Source organism: Syngnathus floridae, chromosome 8 (assembly GCF_059516105.1).
Source record: "Syngnathus floridae isolate MCC-2025c chromosome 8, RoL_Sflo_1.0, whole genome shotgun sequence".
NCBI classification, from domain to species: Eukaryota; Metazoa; Chordata; class Actinopteri; order Syngnathiformes; family Syngnathidae; genus Syngnathus; species Syngnathus floridae.
Window position 1 is genome coordinate 3,068,650 of NC_142420.1, and position 27,151 is coordinate 3,095,800.

General features: G+C 39.9%; 1 protein-coding gene across 5 annotated transcripts in view; it reads right to left on the reverse strand.

Moving 5' to 3' along the window:
• Window positions 1–2,023: 2,023 nt before the first annotated feature.
• Window positions 2,024–27,151, reverse strand: part of il1rapl1a (interleukin 1 receptor accessory protein-like 1a) — a 184,459-nt gene continuing 159,331 nt past the window's right edge. For 2 of the 5 annotated variants that reach the window (XM_088382171.1, XM_088382175.1), the window contains 6 exons: window positions 16,580–16,712; window positions 11,312–11,457; window positions 8,056–8,202; window positions 6,255–6,425; window positions 5,587–5,631; window positions 2,024–3,918 (listed from right to left, as the gene is read on the reverse strand). In XM_088382171.1, coding sequence (XP_088238297.1) covers window positions 3,197–3,918; window positions 5,587–5,631; window positions 6,255–6,425; window positions 8,056–8,202; window positions 11,312–11,457; window positions 16,580–16,712 — 1,364 coding nt within the window. In that variant the 3' untranslated portion in view covers window positions 2,024–3,196. The remainder of the gene's footprint in view (window positions 3,919–5,586; window positions 5,632–6,254; window positions 6,426–8,055; window positions 8,203–11,311; window positions 11,458–16,579; window positions 16,713–27,151) is intronic. The other 3 variants (XM_088382172.1, XM_088382174.1, XM_088382173.1) reach the window with 3 other exon arrangements.

Here is a 27,151-nt window from a genome sequence, read left to right on the forward strand (position 1 = left end):
TATTAGGGATACCTACACAATGTCAATCCAACCTAGTAATTATTACTTTTGTGAAAATGGAATTTTCAGATTTTAATTTCTTTTATACCATCATAAAGTGCAAGTATATCTAATGAAGTGTCTTGTAAATAAACCTCCTCTGACACGTTAACTTTTTGTCATAAAAAAGTAACTATGCCATTTTATTTCCTGAAAATAGAACTTAATTGCTGCAATATAGGTTTTTTTTTTTTACTCTAAAACATACTACTCACATACACTGACACGGATTATTAATGGGAAAAAATATTTTCAAACAATATATCTTTTGCTTTTTACTAAAAAATAAAATGTTATTGTCATAGTAACACGCACGCACCCACGCACACACATACACATACATACACTGAGGAGGATTAGCTATTTAAGAACAAATCTCTTCTGCCCTCTAGTGGTTTGATATGAAAACAGGTATGATTCTCTCACAAACAGACACACACTTTCACACACGCATACACACACACACACACGTCTTTCAGGTACTCTTGCATTTGCTCTCTTTTTTCCTCCCATTTTCTCTTCAATTAACTTGTTAATTGCTGAGAGTAATAAAAACTATTACTTTTGCTGTTTCCCAATAAAACCTCCAACTGGCTTACAACATTCAACAGTGAAACTTGCAGCTGCAGGATCAGGATGTAGTGTGTGTGTGTGCAAATGTGTGTCCAATGTGTATGCATGAATGAAAAGAAACAATTAAATAGAATAGACATATGGCGTGGCACCAAACTTTGATGACTGACCAAAAAAGACAAAATTGAACTTCACAAGGTCAGAGAACCTGTCCAAACATCTTCTGTTTGATGAAGTTCTCCAGCTAATAAAATTGTACAGACGACCTCTACTGCTGAAGCTTTGATTTCCTTTCAACTCTGAGCTTCATCTCATCCAAGCACGTCTTCATGAGATGTGTGCCTTCAGAGAGGAATACTAAAGATTCAGAGAAGTCTAGTTAACAAGTAAAGCTAACATTCTTGCATTTTTATAAACAGTATTGTAGTAGTGTATTATTGAAGACCAAAACTGCCAAGTAAACAAAGGTGAAAATAAAACAAAAAATATGTATAATACAAAATAAAAGTAAAAATACAAACAAAATTATTTTTTTGGGGAAAAAATATAACTAAATAGCAAAAGAAATGTAGAAATAAATGCAAACGTGTGTGTGTGTGTGAATCCCCAGGAGATGGCACTGTCTGGTAGCATTTTGTGAAATAGTGGAAAGAAATGTTTTGTGTTGCTTTCTCCATTTTACACAGCAATACACACAGCATGTTTTCCTGAGCAGGAAGTGCAATTATTGATAAGAATGAACAATAACTCTAATTCTAACTAATGGACTCCTCACTGCAGGATGCAATGCTGCATCGACCATGAAGCGCCACTTTAGGGCATAAACAGGAAGTGTGCTTCTTTTAATTGTAGAAATGACGTTTATGGACAGGAAACCAGCTGCTTATCCAGGCCACTATGAAATCATATGTCCTTAGATCTAGAACAGATATTTGTTTCATCCTCATATTGAAAGGAATGTAACAAGACACATTATAATGGCATCCAGTATAATAATAATAATTCATGACTTTTCATCTATGAGCTCTCACCCGTGACCCTTGTGAGGATGTATGGATGCAGTTAAATGTCGAGAAACGAGGCCGCCCGCGGGAAGCATAACTGCATATTATTGTGGATTGATTATGTCAGGATGTACTCCTGGAATGCCGATTAATTAAAGACTGTGTCCACAAAGGAAAAAAAAATAATCCTCTTGAACATAGGAAACTTTACTAGGTGAATTCAAACTTTACATGCCAAAGTATGAGCTGCTATTTTGATGAACAAGAAAGTTTAAATATTTTGAACTTTTTGATCGATTTTTTTTTCAATGTGCATATGTATATGCATATGTATATGTATACATATGCATATACTGTATAATGTTTTGAGAGCCGACAGGAGTTGCACACAAAAGGTGAGGCCTGCAAAGGAAATCAAGGTTGTTTTTAATGTGCAGTGAGAAAGTATAAGGGCAACTGATCATGACTCGTGTTCTATAAAGATAGACATTTCTCTCGGCGTGAAAATTGTGTTTATATATTTATATAAATATCTATATTATATATAGAATACATATCTATTTTCTATGCATACTCAAAAAGTCACACCTTCAAATATATCTAAAGTCTTTTCCCCGAACACAAATGTACTCTTTTTCTTACCTTAAACATGAATTATTGTTACATAGGAAACCAAAGCAGTTATCAGAATTGTTTTCTTTTTAAAAACAAACAAATAAACAATGGAAAATGGTTTGAGTTTTTGTGGGATTCGAAAGTCGTGTACAAAACACTGAATTGTCCTCCCGTGGTGGATGAAACCATAAAATTTGAGTCCTCAGGCAACCACTTATAAAAATAGAGTTATTTTTTTAAAATAATCTACACGTTCTCTTTTTTTTTTAGATGAGGCATTCTCAAACAGCGTCTCAAATAGAAAATACCAAACATAGTCTTCCGTCTTCTGCGGCAGGGAGCTGATTGATGTGGACAAGCCCCGCCCCCTCCTTCTCAGCCCCACGCTTTTTATTTTTGCATATTCTATGATTTTTTTTTGTGATATTCATTTTTTTTTTAAAGTAGATACACCTTTTACAGGTCAAAACACCCCCGCCCCAAAAAGAAGTCATTGCAGCTCCTGGAAGCTGATAAAATGTCCAGGAAAACCTTGAAAGAATGCAAAGATTTCAAATGAAAGAGTATACTGCATAAGTGGCTTTGCAGACAAGCACATGGGCATTGAGAAGAAAAAAAAAAGTGATACAAAATATACACCTCCGAAAGTTAAAGCAAACTCCGAGCGTGGAGAAGGCAATAGACGTGTGACCGAAAGAACAGAAGAGGAATGCTACAAATGAATGGAGAATATTGGATATGTACAAGACCCTGTTTTCCTTTTGCGCCGATGGATGCATGTGTGTGCATACATGTGTTAGTGTGTGTGTCCTTGACAGCGTTCTTCCACGTGGGGGTCCTTTGACGATTACAAATCCCCACGTCGAAAATGACCCTTAACAGAGCGTCGGTTCTTTTTGGGGGAAAACGGCGCTTCCCCTTGGAAAAACCGAAAAGGACTTTTAACGCGTTTAACTGCGAGGGGGTTACCAGATGACGCTGGAGATGCTGGTCTCGCGGGGCAGCAGGGGCAGCATGGCGTTGTTGGCGTGCGCCTCCTCCAGGCTGTGCTCACGGTTCTTCCCGGGCGGCCTCTGGCCGTTGAGGAGCGTCAGCGGGATGTTGCAGTAGGTGTGCTGGCTCCCCAGCGACGAGAGCGGCGGCAGGGTGCCCCCCGCGGGCAGGTCGTACTCGTAGCTGCGGTAGTAGTGTTTCTGCCTCACGGTGGTGTGGTAGGAGTTGTGGAAGGACGAGCGCAGCTCCGGGTGGGCGGTGGCCATGGCGGTGGAGGTGGCCGCCGCCATGGAGATGGCGGAGACGGTCTGCAGCTCGCCGAAGGCGCCCTGCTCGCTGACGTCCAGCGCCGGCTCGTGGCCCAGCATGGGCTCGGTGCGCCTGAAGGGCATTTCGTACTGCAGCTGCTTCCAGAACTTGGAGTGCAGCTTGTTGCTCTTGGGGCCGTGCCACTTGATGACGGTGAGGGTCTTGATGGTGTGCTTGAGGGCCTCCACCTCCTGGTAATTCATGATGCCGCGTAGCTCGGCGCACTCGATGAGGATGACCTTGATCTCGCCGGTGACCAGCATGTTGCGCAGACGCGTCTCCAACTCAAAGATGCTCCAGCCGCGTCGCACCACGTAGTTGGGCGTCATGACGATGATGAGCCGCTTGCTCTGATCCACGCAGCGCGCCACGTCTTCGATGTAGGCTGCGGGGAGCAGGAAGGTTGGTAAAAACTCATTCCGGTGGAGGGAGAATTGAAGATGTTTGAATGTTGGAGGACAAGGGACAACACTGAACAATAGACAGGGTTGGACACAAGACGATAACCGAGACACACGAGACATCAACGCTGTCTTCACCAATGCGGGATGGTGCGGCTTGAAGGCGACTCACCGATTTGCAGCCTTATAACAAATAATAATCCTCCTCGAATTCATATTTCTGTTTCTATCTCTGTGATTTCCATCAATTTTAGGAGGCTCCCATGTTGGCCTTATTACCAGCCTCTGCTCTTGACTGAAATTGACCTCAAGCTGCCCTCGGCCTCGCATTGCAACTTCACGAGATTAACCTCGGAAAACAGGTGAGCTGAAACTTTTGCCGTTCAAACCCTCAGGGATTGATGAAAATTGCTGGATTCATTTTTTATTCCACCAACACAATTTGAACTCAAAAGCTGTTTTTAGACTATTGGGGGCACATAAAATATCTACAAAGATTTATGTTTTGCCTTGAACTCCCCTTTCAAGTGTTTTGGGATCAAATTTGACATTATATATGACATCTTGCATTTCAACTTAAGTGCAAATTCTGCTTGTTGGAATGGAAGTGTCTAAAAAAAGAAACACTGTGTTGTTCTGTACCAATGAAACAATACCTAATGTAAGTTGACTGAAGCTGAGGGACCAATTTCCTACAGATAACCCACCCAAGATGCCTGGAGCTTGCCTGGAACTGGAAGCTTTTATTGTATAGTCTTCAATTTTACTGCCTTCTCTGTTTCGACCAATCAGTTCCAAGTTTGGATCCATAAATCAGAGCAATTGTCTTAAAGGCTTTGGCATAGAAGCATGATTTTCTCTTAGTGGAAAAGGGTACTGTAGCTTAGTGGCTGGCAAAATATTGTAATTATATAAATGCAGCTGATAAAAACTTTTATGAAGAGGATCAGATGTTATTTAGACCATAAATTGACAACTTCATGTATTGTGGAATGTCTGAAATTTAATTTCCCCCAAATTCTCCAGAATCATGTGACAGGTCACAGGTTAGTTAAAACATTAGCAGCACAGTTATGATTATGATTATTTCTAATGGCTACAAGTTAAAGCCTGGTTTACACACACCAGTACACAACTTGACTCGTTTCTGTTGGAAATTGTCATGGCAACAATGTTAGCTAGTGCAACCAAGCAAGAAGTCTGAAATGCAGGTCAGACAATTTTTCCAAAAGCAAAACTTTTTAGTTGAATAGCCTAACTCAAAATGTTACCTTGATGTTTTCAATTCAACTAACATTTTTTTTTTCCATTGAGTAAGCCTAAATGATTTTATTTTATTTTCTGGCAGTCTTTACTGCCTATCACAGGATATTATTGTTACAGCACTAAACTTTTTTTTTTTTTTCAGGGGTCGGGGGGTCACCATTGAGTGATGTACTACATGTTATCTCGAGTACACCACATACGATAAGCACGCCGATTATTTTCTCACCAGGTGTGGGCATCTCTTCCAGTTTATGGCTTAAGATGCAAAATCGATACGCGTCTAAATTGAATTTTCGCAATGCATCCATTGGTATTGTCCCGTGAGGATCTGAACTTGATGATTAATAGAATATATAAAAAAAAAAAAAAAAATCAGGGCAAAGTACCTCCAAAGAGTCGCGTGTCATCCTGGTAATGCTCAGTGGTGAGACCTAAACATAAACATGTTGACATTCAGGTCAAGAACACACAACACAAGACACGCTCAAGACAACAGCAAAAGCGGCCTCATCTGCTCTCATTGATCTCTCATTTCACATTTCAATCTCAATCGGTCATTCATCCTCCATGATTGTGTCAGGCGCTTACCCCGGCGGCAATATTGCTTTGATTAAAAGTTAAGAGGCAACGCTATCAGCAACGGCTCCAAGACTTCAACACATTCCCCGCTGATGTTTAATTCTGTATGGTTGGACCAGGACGTGTTTGCGTTTCATCTGTTCCGCATGAAGCTGACAGTACAAACACGTTGCGTCGCTGGTAACTAGAGCACGCTATGTACTAGCGCCTCAGACAGCCTTCCAAGCACAGTTAGCATGCATGAGAATTTGTTCAGACAGAATTTTCAGTGGTTTAAAAATGCATGCGGTGAAGCACGCAAGATGAGAAATGTGTTCATTACATCAACCCCCCCCCCTCCCTCCATGTGCACTATATTACACAATAAACATTCCAGGAGAAGCCTTGAAGAACTCATGTCCACAAAACACGAGACAACAACACAAAAGACACAAAAAGACAACATGGAAAAAAGGTGTTGCAACTCAGGGCTTACTTCCAGTTGGGATGAGGTCTCGGTCGGGGATGAAAAGTTTGTAGCCGTAATGCTTCTCCAGGACGTCAGGGAGGATTTCCAGGGCAAAGCGTTCTTCCTCCCGGGTCTCCTGACTCCACTGGTCGGGGTCCACTTTGGTGTAGGACAGGTAGGCGTCGTAGTCCTTGTTTTCTGCAAGAAGAAGTGAGGCTGGGTTTCAAGGTCGAGATGCTTTCAAGGTGATTTCTCGAACCGCACCGCCCCTAGTCGATGTTAAGACGAGGTCAATGTTATGCTATGGGCAGCTTTGTGCAGAAACACAATCTATATCCACCCAGGGGTCATAATTCTTTCATACAAAAAAAAAAAAGGGAAAAATGTCAAGGCTACTTCATCAATCAGAAAGTTTTTCTGTATTTTTCTTAAACTGTATTTTTCTTAAACTACGGCTGGCGCTCCCACAACAATTACTTTGCTACCCAGTCAAGATGTGATTAATCAACACTCAGTTTTACCTTGACCAGATCTGTTTTCTGTGCCAAAACACAAAGAAAAGAGACAGTTTTATAAATCAGGGATGTGTGGTCAGGCAAGGCCCTTTGTTAAATTATGGAATGTAAAAAAAGAAAACCCTATATGATTCAATAAAATTACAATTTTGGTTTTCTGGTCTGTGCTTCATTTTTTTTTTTTTTTTAAATCCAATAATGTCCACGATCTCATGGTCATAACTGCTGAATTTGCATATTTCTTGTTCCTGGACAGGATGCGCAGTGCGGTAGCGAGCAGGCTCACCTCACCTTAGATTGCGCAATCCCTCACTAACTGGTTGAAGAAGCTTGTATTGGGAAGTGCCTCGTGTTACTCACTTCTGCAGCCGACTTTCAAATGTCTGTAATTGTTTCCCCACAAAGTAGACTTTCTACTTCAATTAGACATTTTATAAATATAGTAACCCTGGATTGTTCGGCTCATAAATGTGTCTGGTGATTCACCAGCAATGAACTTCTCAGCACGTCACTGGTCTGGATATGACAGCAGTTGCCATGGCGACGGAAGAGCGCCTCAATTAACCCCTTCATGTAAACTTGGAGAAGCAACAACTTCACAATGCCCGCGTTCATGTGGTGCTTAGGAATAAATTGGCGGAGGAGATGCTGAAGCAGCTCGAGATGATTTCCCATAAGGCGGTGAACAGGCAGGAAATAGACGACCGGAACAAAGTACTAGTTGTGACATGTTCAGTTAGTCCTAGTCATTATTCTCTGCGGAAGCTGGAATATGGGCCAACCAAAAAGGGAAGAGGGTCTTTTTTCACAAACTCTTTGAGAAGCACATGCAGCTTTGAAACATTTGCGAAGGAAGGCCACGCCGGGCTGCCTGTGCTCAGTAGGACGGCAACATCAAACACCACATCTCAAATTAGCAACCAACCTTGCAAATTAAGCACCTAGCAAAGTTGCGGGAATCAAAACAGCTTGTACCGGCGCGGCCCCGATGGTATGACTTAATCATGTGAAAGTTTTTAGAACGGCAAAACAATGTCACATCCATTATTTATGAGTTTGACAGAACACGTAAAAAGGACATTTTCAAATAAAAGACCATTCGGAAAGTGAGAGTATTCTGCAGAAGAAAAAAAAAAATATGATGCTCCTTGCGGCAACTGTGAACATTCTTTTAACAAAATAAGAACCAGAAGAAAAACGCTAGTTGGGGATGAAATCTTAATGCAAATAATAGAGTTCACTTTTTTAAATGTGGGTGAGTGCTTCTGTTACAGTATTCAAGCTCAGGATCCAAAAGGGATGAAGATGTTTACCTCCATCCAGGTCCTCGCTGCCAAAGTGTCTCCTATAGAAGAGCATGAGCTCAATCCTGTAGCATTTGTAGAGCGAGATGAGAAAGATGAGCAGTAGCAGGATGGCCCCGAGCCCGCCGGCTAGCTCCACTGTGTACATGAGCTCTGCTGAGGACGAGACATACACACAAAGCCCCCAGAAATGTCAGTCGAGGTAGATTCCAAAAGGGAAGGGGCCAATTTTAAAATGACAGTTACGACACACTGTAATTTTGGACTGAGATTAACGAAGCTTGTGTCGGACTTTTGTTTTGTGATGTGTCCATGCATCAAATGTACGAATTACTGCCGCTAGAAATGAAAATGGATATATTCTCTTTACTGGCATTCGCTTTTGGCTAGGTCAGGGGTTTTCAAACGGGGGTCCTCGGCTCTCTAGTAATCCGTATTGGTATGGCAGGTGGTCCACGTAATTGGAAATGAAAAATAATTGTAGCATTTAAAAAAAAAACCATTTAGAATTGAATTATTTTCCAGCTAATTTTGGGAATCATTTACCCCTTCCAAATGATGTCAAATGTCGCTGAGATTCCGAGAATAGACATACAGATGCAAATAAATAGCTTGGATAGGTCTATCCTCCTTCGGTGCAAAATAAAGTAATATTCAGCTGAAAAAAAATAGTCCCTACTCTAATAATATCGACGTGCTGCAGCGTGAACTAATCAACACCTTTCTTTCTCACACTAGGAGAAATAGGTAGGTATTAATCTTTGATTAATAATTGATTTAACCTCTGCTGTCATTCAACCATTTGAATATGAATCAGAATGCTGTGTTTAGACTAGCGGGGGCACATAAAAAAAAGATTATTGGACAGATAACATTTAGGTTGACTTCCTCTTTAACAACAGAATAAAATGTTGATTGTTGAATAATGTGGTCATGACTTACAATTTGCTCCTCTTATGTTATTTGTTTATTTATTATTTATTCATCGCTCTTATTTATTCATTGTTTGTGCCTTCTTGTTTTTATTTTTTGTGCTGTTTACTTGTATGTATATTGTGCACTATGTCACCGTGGGATAGTGGGAAAGGTAATTTCGATCTTTTTGTGTGTCTTGACGTGAAGAAATTGACAATAAAGCAGACTTTGACAATTGTAAAGAAAAAGTTTCTGCTTCTGGTTGTCTCTCTTTAGATTTGGGCCTCAATGGAAGGGAGCTCGGCTTACAAATATGCAACTTTAAGCTGACAGTCATCCATTTGGTTACATATGGACTCCCTGGACTGAACCATCATCAGTATCGGGGGGAGCTAAGCTCTCAGCGAGGCAGCATCCATCATCGGGGGGGGGCGGCAGACACAAGAGGCTCATAGGTTTGGGAGGGATGACGGTGCACGGGGGAGGAAGACAAATAGAAGGAGATGAGCAGAAAGTGAATTTATTTGGTTGGCGCCGCACTTTGGAAGCCTTCCATACCGAGACTCATGAAAACGTTGGGCAGTTTTAAAAACGGCACGGCTCGCTTTACTCATCGTCCCTTCTGTCTTTGCCGCTTATAATGAACCCCCACCCCCCCCTCAACGGCGCACTCCTCCACCCCTTTGCTGCATTTCTCTGCTCATTTCTCTTCTCTATTATCTCCTCCCAATCTCCCCAGTGGGTTCGTATGGGGAGGGATGACTTATGTTGTGAATTAAAGCAGCATTTACCTGCTTCCCTCCGCTAAAGAACTGCATGCACCTTAAATCTCTGTCAGCAAGGCCCCAAACGGTTGCCATCGGAGCTGTATGCTCACTTTGTATTAGCAAATATTAAGGTCCACTATAAAAGTACAACTAGTGTATTTTAGACGCCGTGCTGGGTCAATCAAATGATTCTGAAGTGACACGACCTTGAAGTTGCACAATTTGTCTTGAAACTGGCGCATAACTCAAAGTAGAACGTGAGTAAGATTGATTCTTTCATCTTAACTGTTGATGAATATCGTTTTAATTAATTAATTTACTTTATTCCCAATCAAATTATTACATTTGCACATTCTGACAGTATCTTGATCGACCTAAATGTATTATTTATTAATTATTTTTTTGCAAAATGTCAATTTTCTTGTAATATTAGGATTTTATTCTTATAATACAGTGTAACACCTCTTTTTTTTAACTAAAAAAACAAAATTATATTTCAATTTACTATTCTCTAAACTGACAATTCAAACTAACAGTCAGACACTTGCATGGAAACATTCCTGTTATTCTTATAAAAAAAACTACTTAAGGATAATTAATTGATTTATTCAGAGTCAATAAAGAACAGATTATTTCCATTTTTTTAGTCATTGAATAGACACTGTTGGACCTTGGCAGTTCCATTACATCAACACTCAAACTAGCTTTCGAAGATATGCAAGACATTGATCTGAGTAGGAAGAAATGTGTATGAGACAGCTGGGAAGTTTGCATCTACGGAGAGTTGGGAGAGCATGAAATAAACATCAGAATGTCAAGTGAGAGAATGAGAGCAAGTATTGCACTTTCTTCCAATCATTTTAAGGACATCTTCTCTTGACTGCAGTTGCCGCACATGCACATTTGTGAGCTGTTGATGTGCAGTGACCAACTCAAACAGAGTTGCTGTGTTCCAAAACCTCCCACGGAGACTTTGATAACAGCAGGGAGACAAGAAAGCCTAACTATAAAAACTTGTTTTTTGGTGCACCAAATGGAAAAGCTGCACAATCGAGTGATTTTACATCAAAAGCTAGATGAAAAATTCCACCTTATGAAAGATGCTCAATTGATGCTGCCAGTGCTGACAATGTTTATTATTGTGGCTGTAGATTAGTGATGGACCAATAAAATCCTAAAATGACAATAGTTGGAGAAATTGTTGGGAATTAAAATAAAGTCATTTTGGAAATATGTAATTTACAAGTTGTAAAGTGAGCTGTACTATAAAAGTGAAAATAAACCATAAAACGAGAAAAAAAAATTACAAAAGTATGTAAATGTGACTATAATGGAAAGAAAAGTTTTAGCGGCCTCTCGCTATAAATAGATAAGAAGCAGTGCGTGTTTCCATTAGATTTATTAGTGCTGTCTGACTTTAAAATAATTCATTAGATGGCTTAATGTAGATTTGGAAGTGGCTATTGCAGCCCTCCCAGACAAAGAGCAATAAAAGCATTTCTCAAGCTTGACACAAAGTCTCTAATGAGACTTAAAAGTGCATGTCAGTGGGTGAACGCTCATTATCAATGTTGCCTTCTCACCCTTCCTGAAGAGCTGGATGGTAGCCTGGCGACGGCCGTTGCCATTCTCCACATAACAGGAATAATTTCCCAGATCCTCCTCTTCCAGCGAGTCGATGGTAAGGGAAATGGCGACTTCCTGCTCTCCGAGGTGCTCCTTGACGATCCTATCAGACAAAAAACGGAATGTTTTAATAGTGAGAACAATGATTGCGACACAGGACACAATATTATGGTAATAAAGTTTGACTTTTTTTTTTTTTGAAGTAATCCAGGGGTTGGCCATTTTGTAACAGATCCAGTACATTCCCTTGATTGCCTTTCCATTTGAGGAGGGCTTTCCTGGGAACATCTGAAAAGAACCTACCTTGCCCCTGTCACGTCACTTTATGTTAATTTCTTTGCCTGCACTCAAAACATATGAGATATGAAAATCAATAAAGGTTCTTCCTCAAGACCACGAAGGAGGGAGGGAATCAAATAATGGCGATGAGAAGAAAATCTTTTTATAGCGGCTGCCATGGTAACGACGAGCGGAGGGGATGTAATATTCCATAAAGTAAATGAGCGTCTCCGGCCGGGCTGGTTGAGCCTGATGGAGGGGAGAATGGGGATATCATGATCTCCTCCCTACCAGCACAAACAATTAGCCTTAGCTATCTTTAAAAGCACTCTGTGCACAAAAGGAGAAAACTATCCGTCGTGTTGCCGAGCTGAGTGAGGCGGCCATGCGTCATTGGCTGGATGTGTTAAAGAGGCTGAGAAGAAGGTTGTGTATGTGCGTGCATGCAAGTATGTGAATGTGTAGGTGGGGGATAATGACTCCAGCAGCCCTCAACTCGTTCTGTAGCCTTCACGCCGATAAAATGCGCATAAGGACGGAGAGCTGTGCCGGTTTGGCACCAGTAATTGAAAGTGTGTCACGGACTCGTGATATTTGTACGTCCGGTTTGTTGTAGAAAAGGAAGAATAATTCATGTCCCCAGCTTCTCCTCAAGGGATTCGGGGATACTTTGAAGACTCCTAGTTCACCAGCAGGCACAGCTCATTGGCTCACTATCATAAGATGGCAACCTGCATCTTTAATGGTGGAGAGAAGGTAAAGCGGAGAACGTAATGGAGAGATAAAAGTGAACAGTCAAATACAGATATGGTTTGGGCCATATTTTCGCTGGGTCACCAAGCGTAACCTGACACGACTTTGTGAATTCCCTAATTGGTTTTCATGACGAATCGGAGAGTGATCCATTTTGGAAAAATATGTCACACTTTAAATTGAAATTAACTTGTGTAGTGCAGTGCATCCAGAAGTTGCAAGTTATGCGTGTGCTGTTAATCTAACAGGCTACTTTGCTTTTACAATCTACCGTTAAAAGTAATTTAATCACTGTACTGTGCTCCACTGACGGAGCTAGGAATTATTTATTGGGGGGGACATGGGGAGGCGGGCAAGGATATCTCGAATCAAAATGAACTCAGATTTTTTTTTTTTAAAAATGCAGATGAAAATTCATAATGTGGAAAAAAAATTCCCAGAAATATTGGAAAATACTTGGGGTCCAAGGATATTTATCCACCGCTGCAAGATAATGTTTCACTTTTAAGGGCCGCTAGACTGTAGCCAAGAAAAACTTGGGAGAATGCATACGAGGTGACATTTACGCATACTACTCAATACAGTTACGATTGTTTGCTACGTAAAAGAATGTTTGAAAAATAATAATTTAATAATAATAATTCTGTGATTAATTTCCGCATACTGTACCCATGATAATATTGAATGAATGAACCTCCTTATATTATGCAGGTATACTACAGATTTACTAAAACTGGTCTAAAGTTGCATCAGACTTCCAAGTGCACATAAAATATTTGGAAAAAATATGTGAAGTGCAGTTCATGGAGAGGTACAAATGAGTGCATTGATTCAGTGTCTGCTGCGGGCACATTAGCGTTCTGTTACTTCCTCATTAGTGAAGTCTGTGTTTGCTGCTTAAGTGATTAATTTCAGACTCCATTTCTTACCGCACCCACGAAATAAGCCTGCAAAACATCATCCGAATTGGGTCAGCGGTATATTGATCGCCTTCTCTAAAAATGCCACGCAGGATTTTGTTTTGCTAATTTATTAATCCCCTGCAAGATATGCTAATGTCCATTCATCCGTGTTATGACAGCGACGGTGAGGTTGCGCAAATGAAAATTTATGTGCTTGCCGTCGAAATGAGCTGGCCTGGATCAATAAGTTAGAGAGTCGGGTGTATATAAATGGCAGAAGTGAGCTGTTGCTCTAAAAGCGCCTGTTCGATGCATTTGTAATGAAGGCCGAAGTGTGCGTGGGTGCCGGCGTTAACTTTGCTGTTGGATGAGTGCAGATTTGTTCACGTGGAGAAGCTCCCATTCCTCCTCTTAAGTGCACCCTCCATATCGCTGGATGATTTTATGGGAGTAAACTCGAGGCCTTGGTCGGATTGGAAAAAGCCTCGGGTAGCGGCATTAGTAACACAAGGCGATTGATCAAAGACTTTATTGATCCACCGCGAGGAATATTACAGTGCGTTTGGGGGAATCCTTGAGTGGGTTGCTTAAAAGGAGATTTATTTCCCTTGCATATTCATATTGCCGCACAAACATCCCAGCTGCGTCTCGGATACCCTCGCCCTCCCGTTCAATCTCTCAGCCTCTCTCGCCCATCTGTTGGAGGTGGGTGCACATGGAGAGATAGCACAAGTGGCGGCGGTGTGAAAAATGGTGGTTGTTAACCATCTGACAGGGGCTGTCTCCCCTAGAGCTGCAGCCGCTTCAAACTGTCCTAATGGCAAACATGCACGCCGAACGCCGAATGGACTTGTTTTAAAATGTGTTCTATCATGCGTGAGGAAGACGCATTGGAATCGAGCTCATTTCGGACGTCTACGAGAGGTAGATTCGAAAGTGAGCCTTTTTTTTTGGGCCGCGCTTTGAATGTTCTTTTTAACGGCGCATTTAAGCAACACTTGGTGCGCTCTCCAAAGAGGTAAAGGAACGAGGAAAGGATTGAAAGCAGAACAAAGAATGAGAAAAGATGGTACACATTACTGAAAGAGAAATAATCATTTTTAAGGTGAAAGGAGCCATCCTAAAACCTTGAATATCTCTACGTGCAACAAAAATGAAAAATAAAAAAATGTAAATAAAAAAATGTTCAAAACGTTAAGGACTGCTTATTCTTTTTAACCCTCGTTTTGTTCGTTTTTGGGTTAAACCAAACTACTTTTAAATTTAGGACGCTCGAAAACAATACCTACATTGGACTTTTTTTAAAAAATAAAATGCATGTTGAATATAATATTAACCCAGAAGTGACACAATGACCAAATACCATCCAATTCATAGATTTGATCTGGGAGATTTTCCAGTATTCACAAAAGTAATCATTCCAAATCAAAGGTTAATATTTTATAAAAACAAGTTCAAAACATAAAGGCAAAATGTCAAAACAATCCAACTTCGATCTCCAGCTAGCTTAGCACTGAAATACTTTTCACTTTATCGTGACACACTTTGAACGTGAGTTTATGTACTTTATACATATTACTACTTGAAAAAAGCAAAACAAAAACAAGTGAATGCTAACCCGATAAATAATAAGATCAAATAATAGAAATAATGGAAAAAGAAATCATAGATAGAAATAATAAGATTTGCCATGCTTCTTATTTTGTAAAGATTTTTTTCCAGATTTTTTGTTGTCATTTTCCAAATTATATGACATTGAAATAAAGTTGGTCATTCACTATGGTTGAGTTGGGCTAATCAATTTTGAAACAATGTTGAAATAGCATTTTTGTCACATTTATACGCATTCAGTTAGTTACTTTCACGCTATTGGACTTGTGACAACACTTGCTGGTGATTGCAGTTAAAGTTGCGACACATAATCAATGAAACGGTGCAGCAACACTGACATAAGTATGCTAATCTGCTGTTCTACTGAGGCACGGTATTTTCTTCATTTTAACTCATGAATAACAAGTTGAGGCGACATTACAGCAAAATAAATGCCAACCAGCAGCTGCTCGGAATGAGGCAAATGCATCACTGGAAAATTGTGGGTTTTAGTAATTTGGAGTCAATAGGCTGAAACATGCAAATTAATTTTACACTGAATGCATGCCATTCCTCTTGGTGGCAGTACGACGGGCTATTAGGACACTTCGCTTTGGGACTTGCATGTTCATGACCAGCAATGCTTAGAAAATGGAATTAGAATTAATCTTACATACAACACATTTTTTGTACATTTAGAGGCATAAACACTAAAGCTGCTATATTAGCCTTACATCGATTAATTATACATGCATAATTGATGAACGATCAACTTCTCCTACTTTATTGACTGATGAAGAGACATTTTACAATTTGTCATTTTTCCGCACCTCTTGAAGTTGCAAACAAATTTCGTCATAATGTAAATTATAATGACAATTAGGCGATTCTGACTTGTTTGCTAATTTAACTTCATGCCAGTAGATCATTTCCATATTAATCATTGGGGAAATACTAACTTGTAAGGGTCGCTGATGGTGTCGTGTACACTCGCCTGATATATGAATGTCATTAATGTATAAATGTCAAAACTGCTGATATTGATGAATGGCTTGTGCATGTTTTTTTTAAATGAATTTGTTACTTTCGTAATTCAACTTGATGTTCGTCAACAGTACTCATGTAAAATGTTTACTATTTTAACTTAATGGCGGCTAATGCTTCTTTTCCTAATTAGTTGTGTGTTTAAAAGTTGTGTTCTGGGCCACTCTTATCTCAAGGCAGCTGTGTATTTTTAATTTGCTTGCTAATACTGTAATTGTCAGGTAAAATTCTCTAATTGAATGCAAGGTCAGTTAACAAGGTCGTCCAACTTAGTTATTTTAACTTCATGGTGGTTAAATACTAACTTGCGTAATTTATGATAATGCCATTAACGCTGGAACTTCTCACAGCAACCTAATTCACTTGAGATAATCCTAGTTAATGTTATTTCTCCAATTTGCTAAGAAAACAAACATGTTTACTAATTTAACTCAATGTTGGTTAATGCTACCACTCTGAATTAATTGTTGAGCAAATAGATGTTCTAGTTTGCTAATTTAACTTAATGTCACGTAACGTTCCGGCTTGCACTTCATTGTCAGGTAAATGGACACATTAGTTTGCTAACTACGCATGACTTTGCGAATGTCATTACCGTTTCATTTGGCCCAAATGGAACTTGAGAGGTCACATTAATAGTCCAGTTGTGTTACTTACTTGATTTCAGTCTCCTGGACTCGCTCTTCATCCAAGTCTTCAATGAACTTATCTCCCTTCATCCAGTAGATGAGCGGAATGACGTCACCGCTGTAGCCGAAAAACGCCCGGCATGTCAGGTTCAGTGCGCCTCCTATGAAGAACAAATAGACAAAACAATTAAGGATCCAATTTATTAACAAAACATCACATCCTCGATGAGTAGATAAAGGCATTGCGACACAACAAATGATCCCAAAAAGTACTACCACCACATTGATTAAAAGAAATATAGTAAGTCGTATAGTCGTAGTAGTAGATCAATAATGAGGCACTGGTTAGCACGTCCGCCTCACAGTTAGGAGGGTGCGGGTTCGATTCCACCTCTAGCCCTCCCTGTGTGGAGTTTGCATGTTCTCCCCGTGCCTGCGTGGGTTTTCTCCGGGCACTCCGGTTTCCTCCCACATCCCAAAAACTTGGTCGGTAGGCCGATTGAGCACTCCAAATTTCCCGTAGGTGTAAGTGAGGAAGGTTGTTTGTCTCTGTGTGCCCTGTGATTGGCTGGCAACTGGTTCAGGGTGTCCCCCGCCTACTGCTGGGATAGGCTCCAGCACGCCCGCGACCCCCGTGGGGTCAAAGCGGTACAGAAAATGGATGGATGGTTGGATGGATGTTTCAATTCATTTGAAATGCACATAAAAGTTTACAAAAATGCTACCTACATAATAAATGTTTAGAAACAGTTCTAAAAAATTAAATGTCAATGTATTGTACTTAAAAATTGTATACAACAGAACTGTATTTAAACAATGTACTGTACTGGAATAAAGTGATTTGAGCTATTCTTTCATTTACCACCCTTTGCTTTAATTAACCAAAGCATTTAATAGTATTGATAAAGGTCGTATGAAGATGTCCGAGTACTTTTGCCGTTTTTTGTGTGTACCGCAGCTTAACTTGAATACACCAAAAGCTTCATGACATTACGAGTATGACACTATGAAAGGCGAGGCCCAAGTGAGAGATTCTTGAGTGAGAACAGTGCACACAGAAGGGCCCTTAAATGATGGCGTGCAAACTGTAATGAACACATGAGGGCACTCAACAGCTTCCCAAAGCCCCCCTCGGAGACCCGTGCATCGGAAGAGAGGGAGGGAATGAGGCAATCGGAAGTGAGGGGAGGCTGACGATAACATTTTTAGAGTTGCTGCTTCTGTTTATGAGGGACGGTCAGAAGTCCAACGTCTGCGGCCAGTGTGCATGTGGTAGTGACAATTTCTTTTTTGCTCCATGGATGAGCGTAAAATGAAAACAATGGGATTGATTTAAAAAGAGATTCAATAACATTAAGATAATGAAGTGTTTTTCATATGAAGATAATCGTGGTGGAGAGATGCGTGCGCTTGAGAAGCTGATTAACAGTGAAGTCGGTGTTTTCTTCTTTTTACAAGATGCATTGCAAGTAGGGAGCGCACATGTAAACAACGCACGAACGTGGCAGGCTCATAATTCATGATAGGGTGGAGGTGGAGGAGGAGAGACATTGCAGTGGCTGGCTCCCAGGCATGGGAACTGAGATGAATAAGGAAGTAAAGTGTAAGGTAGGAGGCGCTGTTTCACCGTAGCTACTCTTGCACAAGCTCATCAAATCCAATCACAAATTCTGCCTCTACAAAGATAATAACTCTTAATTGACATTTTTAAATAAGTGTTCATTACCTCTGCCAGAAAGGTTATGTTTTCATGATTATTTATTTGTCAGGGATTCATAAAATTTGAAAAATTGATTTGTAAGAAACTTTGGGGAGTGGTGAGCAACGGTCTTGACTTATGACATTAAATTGACTCAAGACAGTAATGCCAGAATAACACAGATTACATGACAATAGATCAATATTTTATAATTGATGTTTTAGTTGAATTGATACACTTGTGATGTTTAACTGTTGATGTTTAAATGTGGTAGACTTAGTAGTTTTCAATATAATGCCTTTTAAAATGATGCATTTTTTCCCCCAAACAACTTAATGTATTAATACTAATGAGTGTACATTTTTTCTTAATCAACAGCCAAATGAAATTAAACAGACCAGCCTCTGATTGTAACTATAAAGACAACCAATGACATTCCAGTCGAGTTGTGTAGGAAAGCGAAGCTGAAACAGAAACGTGAGTCAGAAAAGAAGTGCAGAATCTCAACAGCCAAATGATCAGGATCGTTATCCTTGCAAATTATTTGATCAATTGAATCATGTTCTGCATGGAAGGCAAAGGTGAAAAAATGGTTCTGATTTATCAATATTAAGGGGACTCTGTAAGGAGGCAACATTTTATTTGCATCAACAATCCCTGAAATGCTGGCCGATGAAATGGTGGACTGGAAGATTGAATGGCAACTAAGAGTATACCAGAATAGAAAATACTCATGTCCAAAATGATATTTCATTTTTATAACTGACGTACAAGACATGGGACAGTATTGCCAAAGTGTCTGAGAAACTGGCCAGTGTTGTTTCTGTCAGATAACACAGGAAGGTTTGACTTCATTCATACCTGAAGACATTTCCAAATTTCAAAACAGTTAAGGTGTTGACACAAGACCAGCCAGTCATTATTGCGTGCCATCATGGTGCTATAACAACGAACAGGAAAGAAGATCAGTGATTGAAAATCTAGCCAGGGGCAATACAGTTGCAAGGTGGTCCCCCAGAAGTGTTTTTTTTTTTTTCTTAATGGAAATCGAACTTAAAGGTTCGAGCACCTGTACGCATGGAAGATGCTGAGGGGGTTGACATTTCTAAAGTTCAACAGCCTCTCGTAGCTCGCTGTTTGAGCACAGTCGGACTCTACAACACGATGTACTTACAAAACACAAACGTATAGACTTCAACGGGGCACATCTCCTCACTCTGCAAACACTTCATTTGTGCGGCAAACATGCAAATAAGCGGCACACTGTGCAGCTGAATGTGTCACAGCTGCAGCATTTCCCTTGTCTGTTTATCAGCTGTTGGTTAATCCCACATATCACTTGCAAATTAGACGTGTCGTGCTGCTGGAAACCGTGACCCACCGAGGAAGTCTCCACCGAGCCCCCCTGGGAAAGTCAGGAAATGGTTGAGGGGCCTCATGCTGCTCCTGGTGGGACGCACATAAAGCTTTCTCTTGTGGCAACCACAGCATCGAACTTCATAGATAAGATGAACGATGATGAGGAAGAACACATAGTAAAATAAAAAAGATTTTGGGCTATTACACATTTGAGTGCATCCGTTCCACGGTGTTTCTCATTCACCTGATAGACGCGTGAGGTCTATAAGCAGTTTTACAGATGTGTTCTTTTATTGCAGCGGCAAATTGGGAGTTTTTCTTCTTTTTTTTTTTTTTATTGTTGTGCCGCATTCTGCTTCGGGGAGCGACCGGCAACTCTTTGCTAAACATCAATATATTATTGATATTCAGTATGTGCGGTATCATCCACTTTATTTTGTTTGCTCTTTGACCTCAGACCCTCGATATACACTTATTATTTCATTAAATTGTTCAAGTTTTTCCATTATGTATTCTTTCATCAGGAGTGTTCTTTCTTTGTGTTGTGAGTAATCTTGTTAACTAACTGAACAACTTAAAACTAAAGGAAACTAAGCAACTACCTTACGGTCCGATTGTCCAACTAACTGACTAACCAACCAACATCTAACAAAGTGACTGTACAAAGAAATAGCCAATGGACTGACCAATTAGCTGATTGACCGATGAAGACCGATTGACCAGATAACTCACGAACCAACCGACTTGACACATCTGTCTGAATAATTAGCCCTCTGAGCAACTAAACAGATGACTCAGAGGATCACCAACCAACCAACCAACCAACCAACCAACCAACCAACCAACCAACCAACCAACCAACCAACCAACCAACCAACCAACCAACCAACCAACCAACCAACCAACCAACCAACCATTTTTTGGAAATGAAAACCAGTTTATTTAATAATATTCTGGAAGGAAAAATAAATAAGATATAGACTATATAGCTGAAAACAGACAAGCAAAAGATTTCAATTACTATAATTTTTTACAAGGTGACCTTGTGGTGGAAAAATAGCACTCGTCCTTCTGGGCAGTATGGTAATTAAGGTGTTTACTGATTTAAAAAAAAATATATATACATACAATCCCTGATGCATATGAGCCACCTTTGCAGCCATGAACAGGACAAAAGCAAACACAGCCGTTTTATTACATCATATCCTTTGCCTCCGTTAAATCTATCCCCAACTCACAGCGATGCCTATCCACTACTCGCAGCCAAGTTATTTAAAGTGCCACTTCTATCTCCCCGCCTTACATAAACATTGTGTAACTACAGCTGTGGTTTAAATTGGCGGGGTTGAAACGCAGCGGCGCTTGCAAGGCTTTGGAGAAGGACAGACAAATATTAGCCGGGCGTAGATTTGAAGGCCGTTTTACATATGGCTCACATGACTCGGTCATTAGCCTCCAGGCTTGAAACGCTGTGATGCACAGGCAGTTGAAAGTGAGCAGATGGTGAGAGTGGAACAATGAGGTGAATAATTTGCACGCTATCAAGTTACAGGGTTGAAGGAGGCGGAGTCTTTTAAATCCCTCTTATCTCCTGTGGCAGTGCCATTGTTATGTGATTACTGTTAAACCAGCGGCCTGTGTTAAGAGTGAGATATTTAAAGCACTCAAGCTTTATATTTAGGGGGATGACGTTTGTTAAGAGCTTGACCTGAGATGGAGGTTCTGCGTGTTGCTTGGGCCTTTAAAAAAATAAAACGAGTCAAATTAACTGCTGTTGTTAGTAATAGTATCTCATCCGTGACAATCAGATCGGGGTGGACCTTGCCTCTTGACCTTGCCTCAGCTGCCTCTAACTCACCGATGACCTTAATGAGGACAAGCACGATAGAAACTCATCCTTGAAACAATGAAGACAAAATTGTTTCCCATGGAATCCATTATGCACAAGCATGGATGATTTTTAAAATAAGCATGAAATTGACAAATAATAGGTTGGCTACAGTGCCCATATATATGAGCCATGAGAGGTTTTGGCAGGAATTGATGAGACAAGGTATCCATTGCTGTGTGTGTGTGTGTGGGCGAGTGTGGAACAGATCCATGTAATGCTGATGATTGACATCCTCCCTCTTAACTGAGAGCTGATCACGACACCCGTTGGAGATAGCAGCGGAGTTATCTCTTGTTTCCACCTCAGACTTCTCGGTTTTATATCTTATATTAAATGATATATCTGCTTTTTACGTTGACTTGACTCTTCTGCTCTGTCACGCGAGCTACAGATGGTTGAGGAGCAAATGTCGTGTCGACTAGAGCCTATCCCAGATGACTCAGATGATAATTATGAAGTTTCACTCACACATCTAATAGACATCAACTAACTGCAATTTATGAGTAACACACGGAATGTATCGAATGAAGGAAGAACAAATTAGAAAATTTATAATATTTAAATTAATTTAAAAAAATTATAATATTTAATTATTTAAATGAATTGATTATTAAAATTAATATATTTTTGGTGCATTCCGACACCTACGTAGATAACAATAACATTCACAACATATAAACATGAACAAATACAATGACAAGGGAGTGTTGAATAAAATAAAGGACCAATTAAGTGCATTATAGATAATATCTGGAGCATTTTAAAATCGAACGCACTCCCCTCACTGCCTGCGTATTGTATTCAATTTGTGTGCAATTATGTGAACTTGACATTTTGACATTTTACTGAAGGGGAAAATAAACCCAAGAATATATTCATAACATTTACACATTCCCAAAAAATCACAGCACAAAATCTTAAAATTCCTTGTTAGAAGCATAGCTCACAGCATAAAAAAGCAAGATGGACATTAAATGTGAGTCATTTCTGATCCTTTCGGCATCTTTTAGTATCCACTCTCCCAAGCTACCGTTTGGAGTTGACTTTTTGCTTGTGTGACACCCACCAGCACATTCTCGGAATAAAAAACAACAACAACACAAGTCACATTTCACTTCGCAACATAACATGACTCGATCTACTTCAAGGAGTGTGTAGTGTCATGCTTCTGGCCATCAAAACATATCTCAACAAGCTATGGTGTTTTACACTACTGAAAACAAATATTTTGACAGTCAACAAAATCTGAAGTGGCACCAAAAGACGTGGTCCTCTAAGTCCCAGTTTTTTTGTCAAACTACTACACTGTACGGCACTGGAAGTTCTAATGCCATACATTTGGTTGCGATGCCTATCAAACAGTAATTCGTTCAGAGTCCAAATTGTTAGACGTTGGATAACAAGAAGCAAGTATTAAATACTAACTTCACCATCTGTAGCTTTACTTGGTGCTCGTCTTTGTCAAACCTTACATGATCAATAAAACCCCTAACAAGTTTGCCATCAGTGATGAAGCGAAACAAAAAAACAATTTCAATAAAAACAATTATTGTGATTTAAAAAATGAAATTGCATTGAATCAAACCAAATCGACGCATTAAAATATTTATAGAGTGAATTATATATCAAATCATCTACAGGAGCAGTCCCCAACCTTTTTAGTACCAGATTATTGTCAGACAATATTGAAAGTGTGGCAGATAAATACAAAAAAATGTAATAATATGACTGGCATAAAAACAATCGTATTGTGGTGCGGAAGGAAAGGAGATGCAGGAAGTGCGGCGCAAAAAATTTGTCTGAACATGAGGAATTGGAAGAATAACAACAGAAGTGAGTTACCACATTAATACCACGTTCCCAAAACACCCTTCATGGGAAAATCCTGTATGCGAACACCACAGTATAATATAATCATAAACGTGAATCCACTGTGTATTCCTTTGCAACTTTACTAGCAGCGTCCTCATAACATTACACCAACAACATAAAATGTTATGTTCACGTCACAGAGGTTTTACAAAATAAAAGATCATCCAGACTCGGATAACTAAAACGGAAATAATGCAAGTTATTTATTCTTTTTTGTGCGGCCCAGTACCAAAGGATCCATGGACCTGTACCATCTCGTTGAATCAAACTGGATCGTTCGACTTTAAGAAATCAGGGACAGCACTGACATGAAGGAACTTAATCCAGGGAGGACTAACAAAACTAGCAAAAGGTTCTTGTAAGAGAATAGTTTGAGGTTGGGTACATGAGTGATTTGTGGTGACTGCGTTGTATCGTGGGCCTTCTGTTGTCAATAAAAAAAAAAAACTCCATCAAATTTGAGTTAACATTAACTAATTTTGCCTTTTTTGTTCACACCATAACTACGGCATCACTTTATTTTTGATTGAGCTAGCACTAACTGGCATGATATAAGGTAATAGAAGATGTAAACGATCAAAACAGAAAATGAGGTACTTAAGTAGGCCATCATTCCCGAGTTTGTACTTTTTAAAAATGTGTCTTAAGAGTTGAATCAGTACTTCCACCAGTCTTCTTCTTTTTTTTAAATCTTATTTTGAACAAGAGCTTTGCCTCCAGATAGAACGCTGCTTTGTGGTGTTATATGCCCGTAGTATCTAAAAGCTGTCTGGATGCATGTTCAATAAACGGAGCTACATCCATCTGTGTAATTAAAAATTGATGGATTGCTGTTCAAACGTCGCCATCTACAAAGTCTCTGGTGCGTGTTGCATATGATAATCCATATATTTTCTTGACATAAAGCCTAGATTTATCAAATAATAATGTGCAATGGGGAAAAATCGCTGGTTGGGAGTGTCGAAATCTTTTCTTATCAGGTCCATTCCTGTTTCTATCATTTTTCAAAGGGACAATTTTGCATACAGAAATGAAGCAACTGATCAAACAAATATCTTTGCAGCATATTAGGAGAATTTGTTGGTTCAAGATTTGCCATTCTCTTTGCACTTGCAGGCTGTGTAGCCCCCTCGTGTTACGACAGGGATTCCATGAGTGCCCTCAAGATAGATTAAATGTGTGATGGTGATATTGTACGATAATTACCCATGCATGACTTGATAAGTGTGTGAAAGTCTATTCTATGATAAGCAAGAGGAAAAAGCGACCCGGAAATATTTCAATTCCTAAAAATTCATTTACCACAAGTTAATTTCACATAACGGGCGAGCTTCGGAGAAAAGCACGACCGGGCAGGTGTTTTATTTACTGACATTGGAATCTACCTGTCAGAATTACTTTTACTTAGCTTACCCGCAGGTTACCATGACAACGTGCATTGCAATGGCTAGGATTGCCGCCCGCGAGGCCGTACCCTGACGACAGGTACTGCGTGTGCCAGTAACGGGCAGCTCTACTTTGGAGGAATGCCAACACAAAGGACGAGGACGGTGCTCGTGTGTGTGTGGAGGAGGTTGGTGCAGCTTTTTGCACATTTTACAACACGTGCTGCAAATCAACTCCTTGCCTTGTGCTCTATGTGATTATAGAGGAAGCAAAGCAGCGGCAATGCTAACAAGGATAGCAAATATAAAAGGACAGTTGACCTTATTCGAAATTGGACCGTATTTCAACGACAATGGCAGGTGCTACAGCGGGGTTGGGGAACAATGGAACCAGGAGAGCATACGATCCAGCTTGCCATGCAATTCTTAACTCACAGTTAAAATGGATATTTGACGTCCATAGTTGTCATTGGCAGTGAAAGAGTAATGTGGCCACAACAATAGTAAGGTTGTAGACCATCACTAAGGCTGAACAATCCTAATTTAGATGGGCAACAAAATTTCACAGAAATCCTCCATTCGTCCAAAATTTTGCCAGCATGTTTTGGTTTATGAGAAAAATGTCAAAAATTCAAAAAGCAGTCGGGGGAAAAAAAAATCTGAATCTGTTCCTCTCAGTTTGTATGTTCAAAATCGAATAAATTCTTTATTCGCCCAGTTCCCAAACTGTCCATGTGATTATGTTGAAAGTGCTTAAGTGCACAGTGATTACGATTTTTGCCTCAAGGTTGTTGGGAATATCACATCACATTGAAATATATCATAATTCGGATAATCAGAAAAGATTGCTGGAAAATGCTCTTTTCATGAAACCTTCATTATATTGGCACTCAAAATCATCGTGTAGTCACAGAAAGCTATTTTGAGGTTGAAGTTGTCTTCAGGTGGATTCAAAGATATTCTTGTGGTCAATAAAAAGATAAATTGGGTGTACAACTCAAACACCTCTGCGTGTTTTGGTATCTCCGGAGACAAGCCCCTAATTACCATTTTCTTAAAAATCCCTTCTCTTCCCCTCTTGTTGTATCGACCCTACGTTTGTTCTGTAGAGTCTGATGCTCCTCCGTCATGGGAAATGTAAGCTTTTAATTACTGGAGGGAAATTTTGGGCGTTGTGAACAGGTATTTTGTGACCTCACTTTCACCTCCTCTTTTGTCCGCTAATTGTTACTCGGTGATGAAATAATAGGTGCTGTGTCCGAGGCGGCAGAAGACTGAAGGCCCATTATATGATGAGAAACACCGCCAGGGATTATGTGACGACAATATGAATAATTCTCTTTTATCTTTTCAGCATTTTATTACAGAGTGAGGGATACATATTCCCAGCTTCCTCAAGCTCAAATTTAAACTTTGGTTGATGAAAAACACCCGTAGAGAAAGCCAAATCATAGTTTTTATTTTTCGGACCTGGATTTCACACCTCTGGCCACATTTAAATGATCTTTACTTACTGAAAACAGTTATAGCTGACTATAATTATTTTAATTCGTACCTTAAACGACTCTGACGTGGTCCCTGAATGACAAAGATGTCCGAAATGAACTCTCCATATTCTTCTTCTCAAAGGGGCTCATTGAAATTAACTTTGAGTCTGGTCTCACAGATCTTTACTCTAAGGAGCCATGATGAAACAATGTGTTAAATATTGTGTCCAGATGGAAATGCAGTTGAGTTAATAACAACTGGGGTATCAATTAGTGATTTTAACGAATACAAAAACTTAAGAATCACTTTACAAAGCTCAACACTGATATGAGGTGACAGTTTGAACCGCTACCTTGAAGTATTTGTGAAATTGAATGAAACCTTTTTTATTATACGTTGACAAAAGTGTACAAGTCTGCCTCGCCGTTTCAAATGACAGAGTTTGAATCTCAGCTGGAGCCTTCACGTATGAAGTTTGCATGTTGTCCCTGTTCTTGCTTGGGCTTCCTATCACATGGACCTCGATTTGCCAGCCTAACCACAATTCTAATCGTAAAGAAAATGGATGGATGGATGGATGGATGGATGGATGGATGGATGGATGGATGGATGGATGGATGGATGGATGGATGGATGGATGGATTGGCGATAGTTGGGCGGACGGACCGGTGGGTGGGTGGTTAGATGGATGGGTAGATGGATGGATTTAAGCACCTTCCTACATCATCCATATCTTGACAATCAAATATTAGTAGAACTCTTCAAATAGACAAACAGACCCATAACCTCTCAAATCAAATCTCCAAGGGAGAGTAAAGAGGAATCCTGTAGTCAATAACAGAGCACAGACATGCAGAGCGAGCGAAGGAGTCACAACTGGCTACTTTCCAGGGTTGCCGCAGGCCA